The sequence below is a fragment of the Carcharhinus amblyrhynchos genome, chromosome 10, assembly GCF_965287045.1.
Source record: "Carcharhinus amblyrhynchos chromosome 10, sCarAmb.v2.hapA, whole genome shotgun sequence".
In the NCBI taxonomy this organism is placed as follows: Eukaryota; Metazoa; Chordata; class Chondrichthyes; order Carcharhiniformes; family Carcharhinidae; genus Carcharhinus; species Carcharhinus amblyrhynchos.
In genome coordinates this window covers 108,260,696-108,281,834 of record NC_137333.1, presented here as the reverse complement: position 1 = coordinate 108,281,834, position 21,139 = coordinate 108,260,696, and the positions used below count along the sequence as shown (strand labels likewise).

The 21,139-nt window shown below is 44.8% G+C and overlaps 1 protein-coding gene across 2 annotated transcripts in view; it reads right to left on the bottom strand.

Annotated features, from left to right (window-relative positions):
• The window catches only part of LOC145349273 (F-box/WD repeat-containing protein 7-like), a 258,322-nt gene that overhangs the window by 20,883 nt on the left and 216,300 nt on the right, over positions 1-21,139 (bottom strand). For both annotated transcript variants that reach the window (XM_080197782.1, XM_080197783.1), the window contains exons 8-9: positions 8,867-9,003; positions 1,045-1,158 (exon numbers count right to left, since the gene is read on the bottom strand). In XM_080197782.1, the coding sequence (XP_080053908.1) occupies positions 1,045-1,158; positions 8,867-9,003 (251 nt within the window). The remainder of the gene's footprint in view (positions 1-1,044; positions 1,159-8,866; positions 9,004-21,139) is intronic.

Here is a 21,139-nt window from a genome sequence, read left to right as displayed (position 1 = left end):
ATGAAACCTTCCTGCACACATTGGACAAAAACTGACCCCTCTAACGTGCTTGAACTATAGCTTTTCCAATTGATATTTGTAAAGTTAAAGTCCCCCATAACAACTAACCTGATACTTTCGCACCTATCCAGGGTCATCTTTGCAATCCTTTCCTCTACATCTCTGGAGCTTTTTGGAGGCCTATAAAAAACTCCCAACAGTGTGATCTCTCCTTTCCTGTTTCTAATCTCAGCCCATACTACCTCAATAGACAGGTCCACATCAAACGTCCTTTCTGCCACCGTAATACTGTCCTTGACTAACAATGCCACACCTCCCCCTCTTCTACCACCTTCTCTGCTCTGACTGAAACATCTGAACCCTGGAACCTGCAACAACCATTCCTGTCCCTGCTCTATCCATGTCTCTGAAATGGCCACAATATCGAAGTCCCAGGCACCAATCCAGGCTGCAAGTTCGTCCACCTTGTTGCGCATGCTCCTCACATTAAAGTATACGCACTTCAAACCACCCTCCCGCCAGCCAATACACTGCTGTGACCTAGAAACCTTATCCATGACCTCCCTATTCTCATCCTCCTGTACATTGGAGCTACAGTTCAGGTTCCCATCCCCCCTCTGAATCAGTTTAAACCCCCCTGAATAGCATTGGCAAATTTTCCCCCCCAAGATATTAGTTCCCCTCTGGTTCAGGTGCAGACCATCCCTCTTGTAGAGGTCCCACCTACCCCAGAATGAGTCCCAATTATCCAAGTATCTGAACCCTTCCCTCCTCCACCATTCCTTTAGCCACGAGTTCAAATGTTCTCTCTCCCTATTCTTCTCCATGCAATCCCACGGCACAGGTAACAAACCAGAGATAACCACTCTGCTTGTTTTAGCCCTAAGCTTCTAGACAGAGGCAAAAAATGAGGCAGGTAGGGAAATAGGTGAGGATTGTTGGTGGAAAGAGGCACACAGAGGGGAGCAGGGAGCATGGAAGAAAGGACAGAGCAATGGGCTGAGGTGTGGTAAGGGATGGCTAGCCAGATAGCAAGATGCGTACCTCGCCTGTTATCGCAGACCACACTTTGAGTGTGTTGTCATCTGAACCACTCAGAATGCGGTTTCCTGAGAACTGCAAACAGGTAATGACATGATCATCATGACCTTTCAGCACCTGGAAACACAAAGAAAATCATCCAGAATATTAAATCTCTTCCCTTCATTAAATATTATTAAACATTATTTACACCCCATTAAATTTCACAATGAAGTCAAGGCAGACTTTGTTATCTGCCCTTCATATAAATTGAGATTAAAAACTCATTTCCATAATATTCAGCTCCAGCACATCAACAAGTCCCCCATCCACAGATTTTTCCAATCTCTTCGTTAAAACATTGCAAACCTATTTGGACCGTCACATTCGTGCAGGCTCCCTGCTGGAGACAGCAAAACAAATCCCATTGCAGTGCCCTCTTCACATCACCCAATTTCTTTTCATACTTGAGAATATTTATCCCTACTGGATCCAGTTCCCGAAAAGCTGGTGGTATCAACTCAGATTTCTATTTTTCACCAATTTGCCTCAAGTAGCAGCTTCACAACTGTTCTCAACTGATAACTTCAGAAGCATACTTTCCAGAAGAACTGACTGGCTAATCATCAGGAGCAGGAACCCGGAGTGCTCTCATTGTCCAATCCAGCTGTATTGTCCCAGGCAGTTCATGTGACATTGGATCGGCAGAAAGGCAGGCCTAAACGATTAGTCCCATCTCCAAACTGAGAAGGCAGGGTATGGCGAGGTAATCACAGCTTTGTCACTTCATGTACCCTCTCTGTGAAATGAAAGTAAAGTGGGTTCCCACTTAAACTGGAGATGAGGCGATTTGTTTTTCTCTGAGGGTTGCAAGTCTTTGGAATGCTCTTCCTGAGGTGGTGGTGGAAGAAGAGTCTGAATTTTTTTTAAGGCAGAGGTAGGTAGGTTCTTGGTAAGCAAGTGGGTGACATGTCATCAGGGGCAGATGGGATGCAGATTTGAAGTTCCCAGCAGATAAGCCATGACCTTATTAAATGGCACTACAGGCTCGAGAGGCTAACTCCTTGGTCATATGCTAGTATTAACCTATGATATCTTTATGGTTCAGAATCACATTGTGCTCAGTTCAGTGAACTTTTGGAGTAGTGTGAAATAAAGGCAATCTTGTATTTATAAAATCCTCTTATGGCATCATAATGTTTGAAAACTCTTCTTACAATAAACTGCTGTAAAGGAATACAGAAACATGTCTTAATAAAGCACAAAGTGCCTTCGCAGGAAGAGGAGGATAAATCTGTACAGATCACTTTTTGCCCTGAGAAAGTTATCCTTCCTCAATCTTTGATATTTATGGTTTTTGACTCCAGGGTTATGGTACTGAAACACTCACACCAGAGGGTCAAAGCTGCCCATTGGGATCAACAAGTCAATGAATTCAGTAAAGCTGATAATCTGTGGATCACTGCCAGAGAAATAATTATAAAAGCTCAGCATTAAACACAACTAGCAAGAATAAGCTCCTTCCAATGTTGCTTATTCCAACACAGGGCAACTCCAACAACACAACAAGCCTAACTCAACACTCGAAGCATTTTTCACAGTTACATCAAGCCACTCAAAGGCTGCAGTGACTCAAGGGCAGACTCTCAACAGCATTAACCTTGGGATTTAGGAAGGATGCTAACTGCAGTATTACCCACTGTTAAAAACAAACCACACTAATCAGTACATCCCTATCTAAAACAAACCCTAACTACACTATTTAAAGGCTTTTTTCCTGATAAATTGAATAGAGTGGGCCTAGACGCTCTGAAGTTTAGAAGAATGATTTGCAATTTATTTGTTCGTGGGCCATGGTGTCACTGGCTAGACCAGCACTTATTACCCATCTCTAATTACCCTCGAGGTGGTGGTGGTGAGCTGCCTTCTTGAATCACTGCTGTCCACGTGATGTAGATACAGCACAGTGCTGTTAGGGAAGGAGTTCCAGGAATTTGATCCAGCAACAATATGGTGATTTGTGAATCTGTGGCTATTCAGTTATTGAGTATATTCAAAACAGAGATCCATCTACTTTTGGACCGTGTGAATCAAGAAAGGATGTGGGGATTGGGTGAAATACAACTGCCTCTTGAACCGCTGCAGACCATGCGCTGTAGGTACATCCACAGAGCTGTTAGGGAGAGTGTTCCAGGATTTTGACCCAGTGACAGTGAAGGAATGATGATATATTTGCATACGTTTGCAAGTGGAGATACCTGCATTGAACTGGGGTGGGCACAGTGAGAAGTCTCACAACACCAGGTTAAAGTCTAAGTTTTATTTGAAACTACAAGCTTTCAGGAGCACTGCTCCTTCATCAGGATATATTTCCAAGTCAGGATGGTGAATGAGTTGGAGGGCAATCATCAGGTGGTGGTGTTCCCAGGTATCTACTGTTCTTCTTCTTCTAGATGGTAGTCATTGGCTTTGGAAAATGCTGCCTAAGTAGCCTTGGTTTCTGCAGTGTATCTTGTAGATGGTACACATGGCTGCCACTGTGAGCTGATGATGGAGGGATTGAATATTCGTGAAAAGAATAGCAAACAAGTGGGCTGCTTTATCCTGGATTGTGTCAAGTTTCTTGAGTGTTGTTGGAGCTGGACCCATCCAGGCAAGTGGAGAGTATTCCATCACATTCCTGACTTGTGCCTTGTCAATGGTGGACAGGCTTTGGGGAATTAGGAGGGGAGTTACTTGCCACAGGATTCCTAACCTTTCACCTGTTCTGGTAGACACAATAATTATAAGATTAATCCAGTTCAGTTTCTTGATGATGACAAGGTCACACGGCAGGGCAAGGTTTATAATTGGGGCAGGGGGAAATTATGATGCAATTAGGCAAGAATTAGGGAGCATAAGATGGGAACAGAAACTGTCAGGTATGGGCACAAATGAAAAGTGGAGCTTGTTCAAGACAACAAATACTGCATGGCCTTGATAGGTATATAGAACATAGAACACTACAGCACAAACAGGCCCTTCGGCCCACGAGTTGCGCTGATCACATCAACACCTATCTATAACCCCCAATCCCATAAAACCCCATATCCCTGTCAGGCAGGGAGGAAATGGCCAAGTGAGGCAGCCATGGTTCACAAAGGAGGTTGAATGTCTTGTTAAGAGGAAAAAGGAAGCCTATGAAAGGATGAGAAAGCAAGGTTCAGTTGGGTCGCTTGAGGGTCACAAAGTAGCTAGGAATAAGTTTAAAAACAAAAGGGCTTAGGAGAGCTAGGAGGGGGCATGAGAAGTCCTTGGCAGGTTGGATCAAGGAAAACCCCAAGGCTTTTTACTCTTATGTGAGAAATGAAAGAATGACCAGGGTGAGGTTAGGGCCAGTCAAGGATAGTAGTGGGAACTTATGCATGGAGTCAGAAGAGATAGGTGAGGCATTAAATGAATACTTTTCTTCAGTTTTCACTAAGGAGAGGGGCCATGTTTTTGAGGGTGTGTGCAAGATTCAGGCTGATAGGATGGAGGAGGTAGATGTTCTGAAGGGAGATGTATCAGCAATTTTGAAAATCCTGAGGGTCGATAAGTCCCCTGGGCCAGATGGGATACACGGTAGGATACTTTGGGAGGCAAGGGATAAACATAAGAACATAAGAAATAGGAGCAGGAGTAGGCCATCTAGCCCCTCAAGCCTGCCCCGCCATTCAATAAGATCATGGCTGATCTGAAGTGGCTCAGTTCCACTTTCCCGCTTTTTCCCCCATAACCCTTAATTCCCTTGTCTGTCAAAAACCTATCTACCCGTGTCTTAAATATATTTAGCGAGGTAGCCTCCACCACTTCAACGGGCAGAGAATTCCAGAGATTCACCACCCTTTGAGTGAAGAAGTTCCTCCTCAACTCTGTTCTAAACTGCACCCCCCCTTTATCTTGAGGCTGTGCCCTCTAGTCCTGCTGTCCTTTGAGCGGGAAGAATCTCTCTACCTCTACCCTATCCATCCCTTTCATTATCTTGAGATTGCGGAGCCTTTAGCTTTGATCTTTGGGTCCTCACTGTCCAAAGGGATTGTCATGATGTGGATGTGCTGGCGTTGGGCTGGGGTAAACACAGTAAAAAGTCTGACAACACCAGGTTTTAGTCCAACCGATTTATTTGATAGTTTGTGCTTGTGCGTTTACTATCAAATAAATCGGTTGGACTAAAACCTGGTGTTGTCAGACTTTTTACAAAGGGGTTGTGCCAGAGGACTGGAGAGTGGCAACTATTGTTCCTCTCTTCAAGAAAGGAAACAGGAATGACTCTGGTAATTATAGGCCAGTTAGTCTTACTTCGGTGGTTGGTAAGTTAACAGAAAGGGTTCTGAAGGATAGGATTTATGACCATTTAGAAAGATGCAGCTTAATCTGGGATAGTCAGTACGGTTTCATAAGGAGTAAGTCTTGCCTCACAAATTTGAGTGAATTCTTTGAAAAGGTAACTAAGTGTGTAGACGAAGGTAGAGCAGTTGATGTCGTATACATGGATTTTAGTAAGGCGTTTGATAAGGTTCCCCATGGTAGGCTCACGAAGAAAGGAAGGAGGTGTGGGATAGAAGGAAATTTGGCCGATTGGATAAGTAACTGACTGTATCATAGAAGTAGAGATGCCAGCGTTGGATTGGGGTAAACACAGTAAGTAGTACCACAACACCAGGTTAGAGTCCAACAGGTTTATTTGATAGTAATCCCACAAGTTTTCAGAACTGGTTTTCCTTCATCAGGTGTGTGGAAGGTTCTGATCAGAGAAGGGCATATAAAGTCACACACGGTTTACAGAATACTGATTAGAATGCAAGTCTTTACAGCTAACCTGCTATTCAAGTCTTAAAGATGCAGACAATGTGAGTGGAGATAGCATTAGCATAGGTTAGAGATGTATTGCCTCCAGAGCAGACAGTAAGTGAGATTTTACAAGCCCAGGCAAGTCATGGGGTTACAGATAGTGTGACATAAACCCAAGATCCCGGTTGAGGCTGTCCTCATGTGTGCGGAACTTGGCTATCCGTCTCTGCTCAGTGACTCTGTGTTGTCATGTGTCATGAAGACTGCCTTGGAGAATGCTTACCCGAAGGTCAGAGGCTGAATGCCTGTGACTGCTGAAGTGTTCGCCAACAGGAAGGGAACAGTTTTGCCTGGTGATTGTTGAGCGATGTTCATTATCTGTTATCGTAGTATCTGCATGGTCTCCCCAATGTACCATGCTTCGGGACATCCTTTCCTGCAGCGTATTAGGTAGACAACGTTGGCTGAATTGCAAGAGTATGTACAACCCTGCCACAGCAACCTCTGCAAGACATGCCAGATCATCGACATGGATGACATCATCTCATGCGAGAGCACCATCCACCAGGTACACGACACATACTCTTGCAACTCGGCCAACGTTGTCTACCTGATACGCTGCAGAAATGGATGTCCCGAAGCGTGGTACGTTGGGGAGACCATGCAGACGCTATGACAATGGATGAATGAACACCGCTCGACAATCACCAGGCACTTCTGTTCCCTTCCTGTTGGCGAACACTTCAGCGGTCATGGGCATTCAATCTCTGATCTTCCGGTAAGCGCTCTCCAAGACAGCCTTCAAGGCACTCGACAGCGCAGAAACTGATAGCCAAGTTCCGCATACAAGGACGGCCTCAACCGGGATCCTGGGTTCATGTCACATTATCTGTAACCCCATGACTTGCCTGTGCTTGTAAAATCTCACTTACTGTCTGCTCTGGAGACAATATACATCTCTTTAACCTATGCTTAATGCTATCTCCACTCACACTGTCTGCATCTTTAAGACTTGAATAGCAGGTTAGCTGTAAAGACTTGCATTCTAATCAGTATTCTGTAAACCGTGTGTGACTTTATATGCCCTTCTCTGATCAGAACCTTCCACACACCTGACGAAGGAAAACCGGTTCTGAAAGCCTGTGGGATTACTATCAAATAAACTTGGACTCCAACCTGGTGTTGTGAGACTTCTCACTGTCTCACAGAAGACAGAAAGTGGTGGTGGAGGGAAAATTTTCAGACAGGAGGCCAGTTACCAGAGGTGTACCACAGGGATCAGTGCTGGGTCCTCTGCTATTTGTGATTTTTATCAATGATTTGGAAGAGGGGGCTGAAGGGTAGGTTAGTAAATTTGCTGTTGACACCAAGATTAGTGGAGTAGTGGATGAGGTGGAGGACTCTTGTAGGCTGCAAAGTGTTATTGATAGGGTACAGAGCTGGGCCGAAAAGTGACAGATGGAGTTTAACCCTAATAAGTGCGAGGTGATTCATTTTGGTAGGACAAACATGAATGCTGATTACAGGGTCAACGGCAGGGGTCTGAAGAATGTGGAGGAATAGAGATCTTGGGGTTCACGTCCACAGATCTCTGAAGGTTACCACTCAAATGGATAGAGCCATGAAGAAGACTTATAGTATGTTAGTGTTTATTAACAGGGGATTTGAGTTTAAGAGTCGAGGGGTTGTGCTGCAACTATACAAGACGCTGGTGAGAATACATTTGGAATATTGTGTTCAGTTTTGCTCACCTCACTATAAGGAGGATGTGGAAGCATTGGAGAGAGTGCAGAGAAGACTTAACAGGATGCTGCCTGGTTTGGAGAGTAGGTCTTATGAGGAAAGGTTGAGGAAGCTGGGGCTTTTCTCTTTAGAGCGGAGGAGGCTGTGAGGCGACTTAGAGGTTTATAAGATGATGAGGGGGATAGGTAGAGTGGACGTTCAGAGACTATTTCCTCAGGTGGATGTAGCTGTTACTACAGGGCATATCTATAAGGTTCATGGTGGGAGATATAGGAGGGATGTCCGAGGTAGGTTCTTCACTCAGTGTCGGGTGTGGAATGCACTGCCTGCTGTGATAGTGGAGTCAGACACTTTAGGAACTTTCAAGTGGTTATTGGATAGGCACATGGAGCACACCAGAATGATAGGGAGTGAGGTAGCTTGATCTTGGGATTGGACATAGCTCAGCACAACATTGAGGGCTGAAGAGCCTGTACTGTGCTGTACTGTTCTATGACCCCAGGATGTTGATAGTGGGGGATTCAGTGATGGTAACACCATTGAATGTCAAGGGGCGATAGAGTCTCTCCTGTTAGAGATGGCCATTCCTGGCAATTGTGTGTCACAAACGCTACTTGCTACTTGTCCAAATCTTGCTGCATTTGGACATGAACTGTTTCAGCATCTGGGGAGTTGCGAATGGTGCTGAATATTGTACAATCATTAGCGAACATTCCCAATTCTGGCTTTATGAAGAAAGGAAGATAATTGCTAAAGCAGTTGAAGATAGCTGTGCCTCGCTTGGACACTACAGTACAGTCCACTCCCAGTCCTATTATGTTCGAATATCCCACAATTTTCACCCTTTAATGATTTAAAATCGCAACACAATGAAAGTATGTCTCTTAGTGTCAAGTCTGCATTCCTCACCTTCTGTCACAATGTCCGAGGTAACAACTTTCTGTTCTAGGGAGATTACATTTGTGCATTTCTGAAATCACATCCAAAGATGTGCAGTTAAGTGGATTGGCCATGATAAATTGTGCTAAAATGCATAGGTTAGGGTAGTTAGCAGGGTAAATACATGAGGTCACGGGGACAGGCCCTGGATAGGATGCTCTGTTCGAGAGTTGGTGAAGGCTCAATGAGCCAAATGACCTCCTTCTGCACAGCACAGATCCTCTGATTCTTTACAAACTGGAACCATCAGTAAAATAATCTCATCTAAAAAGCCAAGGACAGGTTTTTTTGTTGGAATATGCTGAGAATCTTTTGGCTACACCAAACTTTACACCAGCTACTCCAGTCTTACCTTTGCAGGTTTGATCTCTCCAGAACGCCAGTTTGTGTCGATCTTGTGTTGCCGCATGAAGGCGGATTTCCATGGACTGTACATGAAACCAGTGCTGAGCATCCTGCGTCGCCGGAGGTACAGAGGTTCCTCGATCACTGGATAAGGCAGAAATAGACCAAGGGAAAATCCTTTAGTCTCCGCTCAAACAGTTCTTACATTTGTTTGTCCCATTCTGTGCATCTTCTGTTGATTCACTCAGACTGAAGACTCCTTCTCCAGCCTGCAGCCCCCACAATTCTGTCTTGTGATGTGGCAATAGGAAGTAAATGCCAGAAGCCCAGCTCAACCACCTCCTTCTCCCCTGCCAATACAGGCACTTACTTTACATTCACAACCACATCTGTTTTTCTACTTCCCTCATCCCTGGCTATATGAAGGACAGAAAGAAAAACCATGAGGCCCAACAAGATTGTCCCCAAAAGGTTAACTGCCTTCAAATCCTACAACTGTACTTTCCACTCCCTCACACACAACTTCATTACCACTTCTCCCAATATCACTGTCTCTCCACATGTTCCCTCTCTAGCACCTCTCCATTTCCCCAATCCCAGTTACATCCCTTTTCGCCCAGTCCATTTCATAACTTAGTCCTTCTGTTGAAGTTCCAAAGTCATTTCCTACCCCAGCTCTGTCCCTCAGCGGAATGCCTGAATAATTGCTTATGCACCACAAGGAAGAAATCAGACACATCACTTCTCTCAATTTTTCCCCTCATTTCAAAAGCTTTAAATAGCTCCCCTTGAACCCTGTCTTTCCATAGAAAGCAAAAAGTGCATGTGCGCCTGTGAGAGTGAGAGGAATGATAAACAGGTGCTGAGATGCTAAGTGCAGGGAGGACCATCATCCACTCATGCCAGTTTTTTTTAGGTTTATGTTTTGAGTCAGACACTTTAGGAACTTTCAAGCGGTTACTGGATAGGCACATTGAGCACACCAGAATGATAGGGAGGGGATAGCTTGATCTTGGGATTGGACATAGCTCGGCACAACATCGAAGGCCGAAGGGCCTGTACTGTGCTGTACTGTTCTATGTTTTTATCTATATTTTTGCAGAAGATCCCCGAATGCCCATCATTAGGCTCTGTGCTGGTTTATAACCACAGTTAACTCAACTGTAACATGAATACAGGCAAGATGAAAAAAGGATTACTTGATGACATTAATGGCCTGAAATCTGTGTTCAATCAGAAACTGGTTTCTCCCTCCTGTCTAATTTTGTTTAAATATCAGATGGAATGCAACCTGTCATTGTCTAATTGAAAATAAGAATAAGCCGAGTCTATTAAAGGGCATTCGACCAACTAAAACACAGTCCTTTGTAACCACATTAATGCTAAAACAGTGACTGCCTCTTTGCTGTAAAGTGCTTTGGGAATTGCTGAGGTTGTGAAAAATGCTACAGAATTCCAAGCGTTTCTTTATTTTTTTTTCCTGCTATCTCAGCTAACTTTGTTCCCCACGGACAGTACGTGTTCTATACTGTGGACAATTACAACCTGACCTATCACACAGGCTTGTTTTACAGCAGAGGCTCCAATAAATCCAAATCAACAAGAGGAGGTGCCTAATTTTCATCTGCCGGAGCCCATGCCTGTGCCCCAGCGAGAAATCAGCAAACTCAGTGCAGACTGTGTGGCGCAGGACAACATGCCTATCAGATGAAGCAGTCTTTCAACAGACTGGCTTGGCAGAAAGGATCAATCATCTACTAGACTGACATTATTTCTACTTAGAATCTCTGGAAAATTACCCTCCAATTGCCTGAGTGCAGCTGGGATTTCATTTCATCAGAGACTACGAGCCCAGTGGCAGCTTTGAGCGGACACAGGTCTGAACGCTTAGCAAATTAAAGCAGAGACGAGAGACTAGATCCGACATTCAGACAAACATGATGGATAATGCAAGCTATTACACAGTGGCTCATATCCATGTTAATTCAATTTTTTCATGCCTTGAATAATTATAATCTATATAAAAAAATCAATAACTTTAGATTGAAAACAATACCTGGTATAGAGGATATGCAGCCACAATATTAAATCAGGAGAATTAGCAGCGCTTAGCAGCATCATCTCCCCTGGTAAATGGTGCAAAAATAAAGGTGGGGTGGGGTGGGGGGGGGAGAGCCTGAAGCAGAGCTCATCCTGATTTCCCAGTAGACAGAGCTTTCTTCCATTTACTTATGAATGTTGCTGGCATTTCTTTTTTATTCACTTACGGGATGTCGGCATTGCTGGCTGGTCAGCATTTATTGCTCATCCCTTGTTGCCCTCAAGAAGGTGGTGGTGAGCTGCCTTCTTGAATCGCTGCAATCTCTGAGGTATAGGTGCACCCACAGTGCTGTTAGGGAGGGAGTTCCAGGATTTGACCCGACAACACCGAAGGAATGGTGATATACTTCCAAGTCAGGGTAATGAATGGCTTAAAGGGGAATCTTCAGGTGGTGGTGCTCCCAGGTATTTGCTCCTAAGGAGCCTTGATAAATTCCAGCAGTGCATCTTGTAGATGGTACACAGTGCATCACTGGTGGAGGAATTAAATATTTCTGGAAGGCATATCAATCAAGTACCAATCAAACATGTCCTCTTGTGTGGATGTAGGGAGTTTCCAGATTTTTTTTTAAAAATTAGTTTTACAAGACGTGAGCATCACTGGATGGGCCAGGATAATTTGCCCAGTCCTAACAGCCCTCCATTCCAGAGGGCATTTGAGAATTAACCACATTTCTGTGGGTCTGGAGTCACAGATAGGTCAGAGTAGGTAGGGACAACAGATTTCCTTCCCTAAAGGACATTAGTGAACCAGTTAGTTTTCACAATGGTTTCATGATCATCATTAGATTTTTAATTTCAGATTTATAGGGAATTCAAATTTAACCATCTGCCATGGTGGAATTTGAACCCTGGTCCCCAGAGCACTGCCTGGGTCTCTGGATTAGTAGCCCAGTAACAATACTGAGTTACCTCTGACACAGTAAAGCTGATGGAGTGGGTTATAAAGCCCCAAGTCAGGATGGTGTGAAATTTGAAGAGGAACTTGCAAGCACCTTATAGATGGAGTGCACAGCTGCCCACGGCCAGTGGTAGAGGCAGTGAATGCTGAATGTGCTGGATGTGGTGTCAACTAGTTGCTTTGTCCTGGTACATAAATTAGTGATGTAATTGCTAATTACAAAATGCTGTTTATGTTGAAACATGAAAAATTAAGATCCAAATGAGCTACGTGAGGTTTAAGAACGGGAGGGAGTAGTGTGAAGGGAGAAAGCAACGGTACCAATACTTTTGTGGCAGAACTATGGCCTTGTCTCAACTCTCTTTGGAGTTGGATTAACTGCACTGCTGAGGACAGACACTGAGCGGAGCTCTGTCACCGTAAAAAAAGAAAACTCCCAAGTGTCAGTTATCACAAATTACATACAAACATACTCTGGCAAAGGAGGAGCAACCTTGTTGGTTGAAGATGAAATAATTTCAACAATAAAAATGTAACAAGAGCCAAGAGGTAGTGGAGACACAATGGATAAAATTAAGAAATAGAAAGGAATTACAGATTAGTGGGAGTTATACACAGATTGTATAAATGCAGAGATTAGACAAGCATGTAGCAAGTGCGAGGTGATTCATTTTGGTAGGACAAACTTGAATGCGGATTACAGGGTCAACAGTGGGGTTCTGAGGAATGCGGAGGAGCAGAGAGATCTTGGGATTCATATCCACACATCTCTGAAGATTGCCACTCAAGTGGATAGAGCCGTGAAGGCGGCTTATAGCGTGTTAGCATTTATTAACAGGGGGTTTGAGTTTAAGAGTCGTGGAGTTATGCTGCAATTATACAGGACCTTGGTGAGACCACATTTGGAATAGTGTGTTCAGTTCTGGTCACCTCACTATAAGGAGGATGTGGAAGCATTGGAGAGAGCGCAGAGGAGATTTACCAGGATGCTGCCTGGTTTGGAGGGTAGATCTTATGAGGAAAGGTTGAGGGAGCTGGGGCTTTTCTCTTTACAGAGAAGGACAAGAGGCGACTTAATAGAGGTTTATAAGATGATGAGGGGGATAGATAGAGTGGATGTGCAGAGACTATTTCTTCGGGTGGATGTAGCTGTTACTAGGGGGAATAACTATAAGGTTTATAGTAGGAGATATAGGAGGGATGTCCAAAGTAGATTCTTCACTCAGAGAGTGGTTGGGGTGTGGAATACACTGCCTGCTGTGACAGCAGAGTCTGACACTTTAGGAACTTTCAAGCGGTTACTGGATAGGCACATGGAGCACACCAGAATTATAGGGAGTGGGATAACTTGATCTTGGGGTTTGGACATAGCTCGGCACAACATCGAGGGCCGAAGGGCCTGCACTGTGCTGTACTGTTCTGTGTTTTTATAAGATCTCCCCTCATTCTTCTGAATTCCAATGAGTATAGCCCCCAGTCTACTCAGTCTCTCCTCATAAGCCAACCCTCTCAACTCTAGAATCAACCTAATGAATCTCCTCTGCACCCCCTCCCGTGCCAGTATATCCTTTCTCAAGTAAGGAGACCAAAGCTGTACACAGTACTCCAGGTGTGGCCTCACTAGTACCTTTTACATCTGCAACATAACCTCGCTGTTTTTAAACTCCATCCCTCTGGCAACGAACATAAGAAATAGGAGCAGGAGTAGGCCATCTAGCCCCTCGAGCCTGCCCCACCATTCAATAAGATCATGGCTGATCTGTCGTGGCTCAGTTCCACATTCCTGCCCTCTCCCCATAACCCTTAATCCCCTTGCCTATCAAAAACCTATCAACCCGCGTCTTAAAAATATTGAGCGAGGTAGCCTCCACCACTTCAACAGGCAGAGAATTCCAGAGATTCACCACCCTTTGAGTGAAGAAGTTCCTCCTCAACTCCGTTCTAAACCACACCCCTCTTTATCTTGAGGCTGTGCCCTCTAGTCCTACTGTCCTTTCTGAGCGGGAAGAGCCTCTCCACCTCTATCCTATCCATCCCATTCAACATCTTATATGTCTCAATGAGATCTCCCCTCATTCTTCTAAACTCTAATGAGTACAAGCCTAGTTTATTCAGCCTCTCCTCATAGTTCAACCCCCTCAACTCTGGAATCAGCCTCGTAAACCTCCTCTGCGCCCCCTCCAAGGCCAAAATATCCTTGCATAAGTGCAGCGACCAAAACTGCACACAGTACTCCAGCTGCGGCCTCACCAATGCCCTATACAGCTGCAGCAAGACCTCCCTACTTTTATATTCAATCCCCCTCGCTATGAAGGCCAGCATCCCATTTGCCTTCCTGACCACCTGCTGCACCTGCAGGCTGGGTTTTTGCGACTCATGCACAAGGACCCCCGAGGTCCCTCCGCACCGTCGCATGCTGCAGTTTTTCGCCACGTAAGTAATAGTCCTTCCTACCATTATTCCTACCAAAGTGGACAACCTCACATTTGCCAACATTAAATTCCATTTGCCAGTTCCTGGCCCATTCGCCCAGCCTATCTGGACAAAATTCCATTTGCCTTCTTAATTACCTGCTGCACCAGCAAACCGACTCCTTGAGGTTCCTGCACAAGGACACCCAGGTCCCTCTGCACAGCAGCACGCTGCACTTTTTTTTTACAATTTAAATAATAGTCCATTTTGCTGTTATTCCTACCAAAATGGATGACCTCACATTTACCAACATTGTATTCCATCTGCCTGGCCCTTGCCCATTCACTCAGACTATTTCTACCCCTTTGCAGACTTTCAGCGACCTCTGCGCACTTTGCTCTTCCGTCCATCTTAGCGTCATCTGCAAATTTTGACACACTACACTTGGTCACCAACTCCAAATCATCTATGCAAACAGCTGCTCCCTATCCACCTGTCCATACCGCTCACGATAAAGGCGAGTGTGCCATATGCCTGTTAACCTGCCTTTCCGCCTTCAGAGATCTATGGACAAACACGCCAAGGTCCCTTTGTTCTTCGGAACTTCACATGTCAGATATTTATAGTGTATTTCCTTGTCGAATTACTCCTTCAAAAAATGCATTATCTCACATTTTCAGAGTTAAATTCAATCAAATTTGTTAGGCATGACCTCCCTCTGATAAAACCATGCTGACTATTCCTGATCAAACCTAGCCTCACCAAATGGAGATTCTCTCCTTCAGAATCTTCTCCAATAGTTCCCCAACTACAGATGTGAGACTCACTGGTCTGTAGTTCCCTGGCTTGTCTCTACAACCTTTCTTAAATAGTGGAACCACATTAGCTGTTCTCCAGTCCCCGGCACCTCCTCGGTGGTCAGAGAGGAATTTAAAATATGGGTCAGAGCCTCTGCAATTTCCTCCCTTGCCTCCCATATCAGCCTGGGACACAATTCATCTGGACATGGAGATCTGTCCACTTTTAAGCTTACCAATACCTCCTTATGATAATGTTCTCTGGAGCCTCAGTCTCCCTCGCAGTGTTCAATAACTACCTCCTCATTCTTGTGGGTGAAGACATGTGAAATATTGATTGAACGCCCTACCAATGTCCTCTGCCTCCACCCACAGATTTCCCCCTTGGTCCCTAATGGGCCCTACTCTTTTCCTAGTTATCCTCTTCCCATTGATACAGAATATTTTAGGATTTTCACTGCTTTTACCAGCCAGAGCTTTCTCACATCACCTCTTTGTTCCAATTGATTTCTTAAGCTCCATCCTGCACTTTCTGTACTCCACTAATGCCTCACAGACTTACTCCCCTTATACTTGATAAAAGCCTCTCTTTTCCTTCTCATTGTATCCTGAATGTCTCTGGTCATTGATGGTTCTCTGGGTTTGTTGTTACACCTTCCTATTGCCCAAAAGGGAATATGTTGGGCCTGTACTCTGCCCATTTTATCTTTTAACACTCTCCCACTGCTCTTCTGTCGATTTCCCCACAAGTAACTCGTTCCAGTCTACCTCAGCCAGATCCTGCCTTATTTTGTTAAGATAACTCTCCCCTAATCCAAAACCTTTTTCTGCACCTAGTTAATTTCTGTGTCCATAACAAATCTGAATTGAACCATGTTGTGATCGCCACCACTAAAATGCTCCCGCATCAACACGTCATCCACCTGTCTGGCTTCATTCATAAGAACATAAGAAATAGGAGCAGGAGTAGGCCATCTAGCCCTTCAAGCCTGCCCCGCCATTCAATAAGATCATGGCAGATCTGTCGTGGCTCAGTTCCACATTCCCGCCCTCTCCCCATAACCCTTAATCCCCTCTCTTATCAAAAACCCATCAACCCGCATCTTAAAAATATTTAGCGAGGCAGCCTCCACCACTTCAACGGGCAGAGAATTCCAGAGATTCACCACCCTTTGAGTGAAGAAGTTCTTCCTCAACTCCGTTCTAAACCGCCCCCCCCCCCCCTTTATCTTGAGGCTGTGTCCCCTAGTCCTACTGTCCTTTCTGAGCAGGAAGAGTCTCTCCACCTCTATCCTATCCATCCCATTCATCATCTTATATGTCTCAATGAGATATCCCCTCATTCTTCTAAACTCTAACGAGTACAAGCCTAGTTTATTCAGCCTCTCCTCATAGCTCAACCCCCTCAACTCCGGTATCAGCCTAGTAAACCTCCTCTGCACTCCCTCCAAGGCCAAAATATCCTTGTGTAAGTACGGCGCCCAAAACTGCACACAGTACTCCAGCTGCGGCCTCACCAGTGCCCTATACAGCCGCAGCAAGACCTCCCTACTTTTATATTCAATCCCCCTCGCTATGAAGGCCAGCATCCCATTCGCCTTCCTGACCACATGCTGCACCTGCAAGCTGGGTTTTTGCGACTCATGCGCAAGGACCCCGAGGTCCCTCTGCAACGTCGCCTGCTGCAGTTTTTCGCCATGTAAGTAATAGTCCTTCCTACCATTATTCCTACCAAAGTGGACAACCTCGCATTTGCCAACATTAAATTCCATTTGCCAGTTCCTGGCCCATTCGCCCAGCTTATCTAGATCCTTCTGTAGACTCTCCACACCCTCCGCGCGATTTGCCGTTCCACCAATCTTGGTGTCATCAGCAAATTTCGACACCCTACACTCGGTTCCCTCCTCCAGATCATCAACATAAATGGTAAATAGCTGAGGCCCCAGCACCGACCCCTGGGGCACTCCACTAGTCACTAACCGCCAATCCGAATAGCACCCATTAACCCCCACTCTCTGCCTCCTATTTGACAACCAGTCCTCTATCCACGCTAACACCCTACCCCCAACTCCATGTCCCCTGACCTTCTGCAATAACCTCTTGTGAGGTACCTTGTCAAACGCCTTCTGAAAATCAAGGAAGACCACATCCACCGGCTCTCCTCTATCCACCGCCCTAGACACATCCTCATAGAACTCCAGTAAATTTGTCAGACACGACTTCCCCTTAACGAAACCGTGCTGCATCTGCTCTATCAAGCAATTCCCCTCAAGATGCCTCGCTATTTCCTCCTTGATGACGGATTCTAACATTTTACCTACAACAGACGTTAAACTAACCGGCCTATAATTCCCTGCCTTTTGCCTGCCACCCTTCTTAAACAACGGCGTAACATTAGCTGTTTTCCAATCTTCCGGCACTTCCCCGGAATCCAGCGACGTCTGGAAAATAACCACCAAGGCATCCACTATCACCTCCGCCATTTCTTTCAGAACCCTCGGATGCATTCCATCCGGTCCTGGGGACTTGTCCACAATCAGCCCCTCCAGTCTGTCGAGCACCGCCTCTCTAGTAACAGTAATGTCATTAAGACCCTCCAGTCCTACCACCTTTCCATCTCTAACACCCGGCAAATTATTCACGTCCTCCTCCGTGAAGACTGAAACAAAAAAGTTATTCAAGACCTCAGCCATTTCCCCATCCCCTACCACTAAGACCCCCCTCTCATCCTCTAAGGGTCCAACGTTCACCCTAGCCAGCCTCTTCCTTTTTATATATTTATAAAAACTCTTGCTATCCTTTTTTGTATTAAGCGCTAGCCCAGCTTCATAGTTTCTCCTACCCTTCTTTATCAACTTCTTTGTCAATCTTTGTTGACATTTAAACCTCTCCCAATCCTCTTCTCACCCACTACTCTTAGCTACTCTAAACGCCTCCGCTTTTAATTTAACACTTTCCTTCACCTCCTTCGTTATCCACGGCTTATTACCTCTCCTCCTACGGTCCTTTTTGACCATCAGAATAAATTTCTGCTGAGCACCAAGAAAGATCTCCTTAAAGATCCTCCACTGCTCCTCAGCAGACCTACCTTCCAATGCGCTCCCCCAGTCCACATTTGCCAATTCTTCTCTCATCCTTCCGTACTCCCCTCTGTTCAAACAAAGGACGCGTGTCCAGGAACCCACTTTCTCCTCCTCCATCTGCACCAGAAACTCCACCATACATTCCCCACTATTAGGTCCAGCACAGCTCCTTCTCTTGTTGGATCCACTACATATTGGCCCAAGAAGTTTTCCTGTATACATTTTAAAAACTCTATTCCATCTAAGCCCTTAATACAGCGGCTATCCCAATTAATGCTGGGAAAGTCGAAATCACCCAATATAATTACCCTCATTATTTTTACACCCCCTCAAATGTGTGAAATAAAAATATACAAATATATGAATTGTGCACTTATTTGCTCTTCAATTTCCCGCTGACTATCTGAGGGTCTATAATAAACACCTAGCAACATAGCTATCTCTTTTTTTTAATTGGTAAGCTGTACCCACAAAGCTTCATTTGATGCCTCCTTCAAGATATCATATTTCCTTACTGCAGTAAGTGCCTCCTTAACAAATAATGTAATGCCTCCTCCTCCGTATTGCCTTAAGATTCTATATCCTGGGATGCTGAGCTGCCAATGTTACCTTTCACTCAACCACATCTCTGTGATGGTTATTGTAATTAAGCATTTCAATCCTCACCCTTAACTCATCCATTTTACCTTTAATATTCCTGGTGTTAAAGTAGGGGCCCTCCAGCCTTGTCCTACTTTCTTGAAACTTACTCCTGCTGTATTCCTCTGACCTGATTGCTTTTCTATGTTATACTGTGTTCCTATTCTGCTGACATTCTGGGTCCTCTCCCCCGCCATAGAGGTTTACAACATGGAAACAGGCCCTTCGGCCCAACTTGTCCATGCCGCCCTTTTTTTAAACCCCAAAACTAGCCCCAATTGCCCACATTTGATCCATATCCCTCTGTACCCATCTTACCCATGTAACTGTCTAAATGCTTTTTAAAAGACAAAATTGTACCTGCCTCTACTATACCTCTGGCAGCTTGCTCCAGACACTCACCACCCTATGTATGAAAAAACTGCCCCTCGAGACCCTTTTGTATCTCTCCCATCTCATCTCAAACCTATGCCCTAGTTTGAGACTCCCTTACCTTTGAAAAAAGATATTGCCTACCGAGCTGATCAATGCCCCTCATTAGTTTACAGGCCTCTATTAGATCACACATATGCTCCAGAGAAAAAAGTCCCAGTCTCTCCAGCCTCTTCTTATAACTCAAACCATCAAGTCCCAGTAGCATCCTTGTAAATCTTTTCTGTACTTTTTCTACTTTAATCATATTCTTTCTATAATAGGGTGACCAGAACAGTACACAGTATTCCAAGTGTGGCCTTACCAATGTCTTGTACAACTTCAACATGACTTCTGTCCCAACTTCTGTATTCAATGTTCTGACCAATGAAACCAAGCATGCCGAATGCCTTCTTCACCACTCTGTCCACCTGTGACTCCACTTTCAAGGAGCTATGTACATGTACCCCGAGATCTCTTTGCTCTATAGCTCTCCCCAACTCCCTTCCATGAACTGAGTAAGTCCTGCCCTGGATCAATCTATTAAAATTCATCACCTCGCATTTGTCTAAATTAAACTCGATCTGTCATTTGTCAGCCCACTGGCCCAACTGATCAGGATCCTGTTGCAATCCAAGATAACCTTCTTCACAGTCCACTGTGCCACCAATCTTGGTGTCATCTGCAAACATACTAACCAAGCCTACTAAATTCTCCTCCAAATCATTAATATAAATGGCAAATAATAGTAGACCCAGCACCTATCTGAGAGGCACACCACTAGTCGCAGGCCTATAGTTTGAAAAACAACCCTCTACAACCACTATCCGGCTTCGGTCATCAAGCCAATTTTGTATCATTTTGGCTACCACACTCTGGATCCTCAGATTTAACTTGTGCAACAATCTACCATATGGTACCTTGTCAAAGGGCTTGCTAAAGTCCATGTAGACAACATCAACTGCACTGCTATCATCTACCTTCTTGGTTATCCCATCAAAAACCTCAGTCAAATTTGAGACATATAATTTTTCATCACAAAGCTACACTAACTGTTCCTAACCACTTTGTGTCTCTAATTGCCTGTAGATCCTCTCAAAATACCTTCCAACTTACCAACTGATGTGAGGCTCACCGCCCTGTACTTCCCAGGCTTTTCTCTGCAGCCCTTCTTAAACAAAAAAACAGCATTATATGCCAAACTAGTTTAAACTCTTGCAAACTCGCCAGCAAAGATATTAGTCCCGCTCTGTGTAGAATATCAAACAGTACAGCACAGTAGAGGCCCTTCGACCCTCAATGTTGTGCCGAGCTATGTCCAAACCAAGATCAAGCTATCCCATTCCCTATCATTCTGGAGTGCTCCATGTGCCAATCCAATAACTGCTTGAAAGTTCCGAAAGTGTCTGATTCCACTATCACAGCAGGCAGTGTATTCCACACCCCAACCACTCTCCGAGTAAAGAATCTACCTCGGAAATCCCTCCTATATCTCCCACCATGAACCTTATAGTTATGCCCCCTAGTAACAGCTACATCCACCCGAGGAAACAGTCTCTGCACATCCACTCTATCTATCCCCCTCATCATCTTATAAACCTCTATTAAGTCGCCTCTTATCCTCCTCCGCTCCCAAGAGAAAAGCCTCAGCTCCCTCAACCTTTCCTCATAAGGTCTACCCTCCAAACCAGACAGCATCCTAGTAAATCTCCTCTGCACTCTCTCCAATGCTTCCACATCCTTCTTAGTGAGGTGGAGCAGAACTGAACACAATATTCCAAATGTGGTCTCACCAATGTCCAGAACAGTTGCAGCATAACCCCACAGCTCTTAAACCCAAACCCCCTGTTAATAAACACGAATATAAGCCTTCTTCACAGCTCTATCCACTTGAGTGGCTCTATTTCATATGTAGACCTTCCTGCTTGTAGAGATCT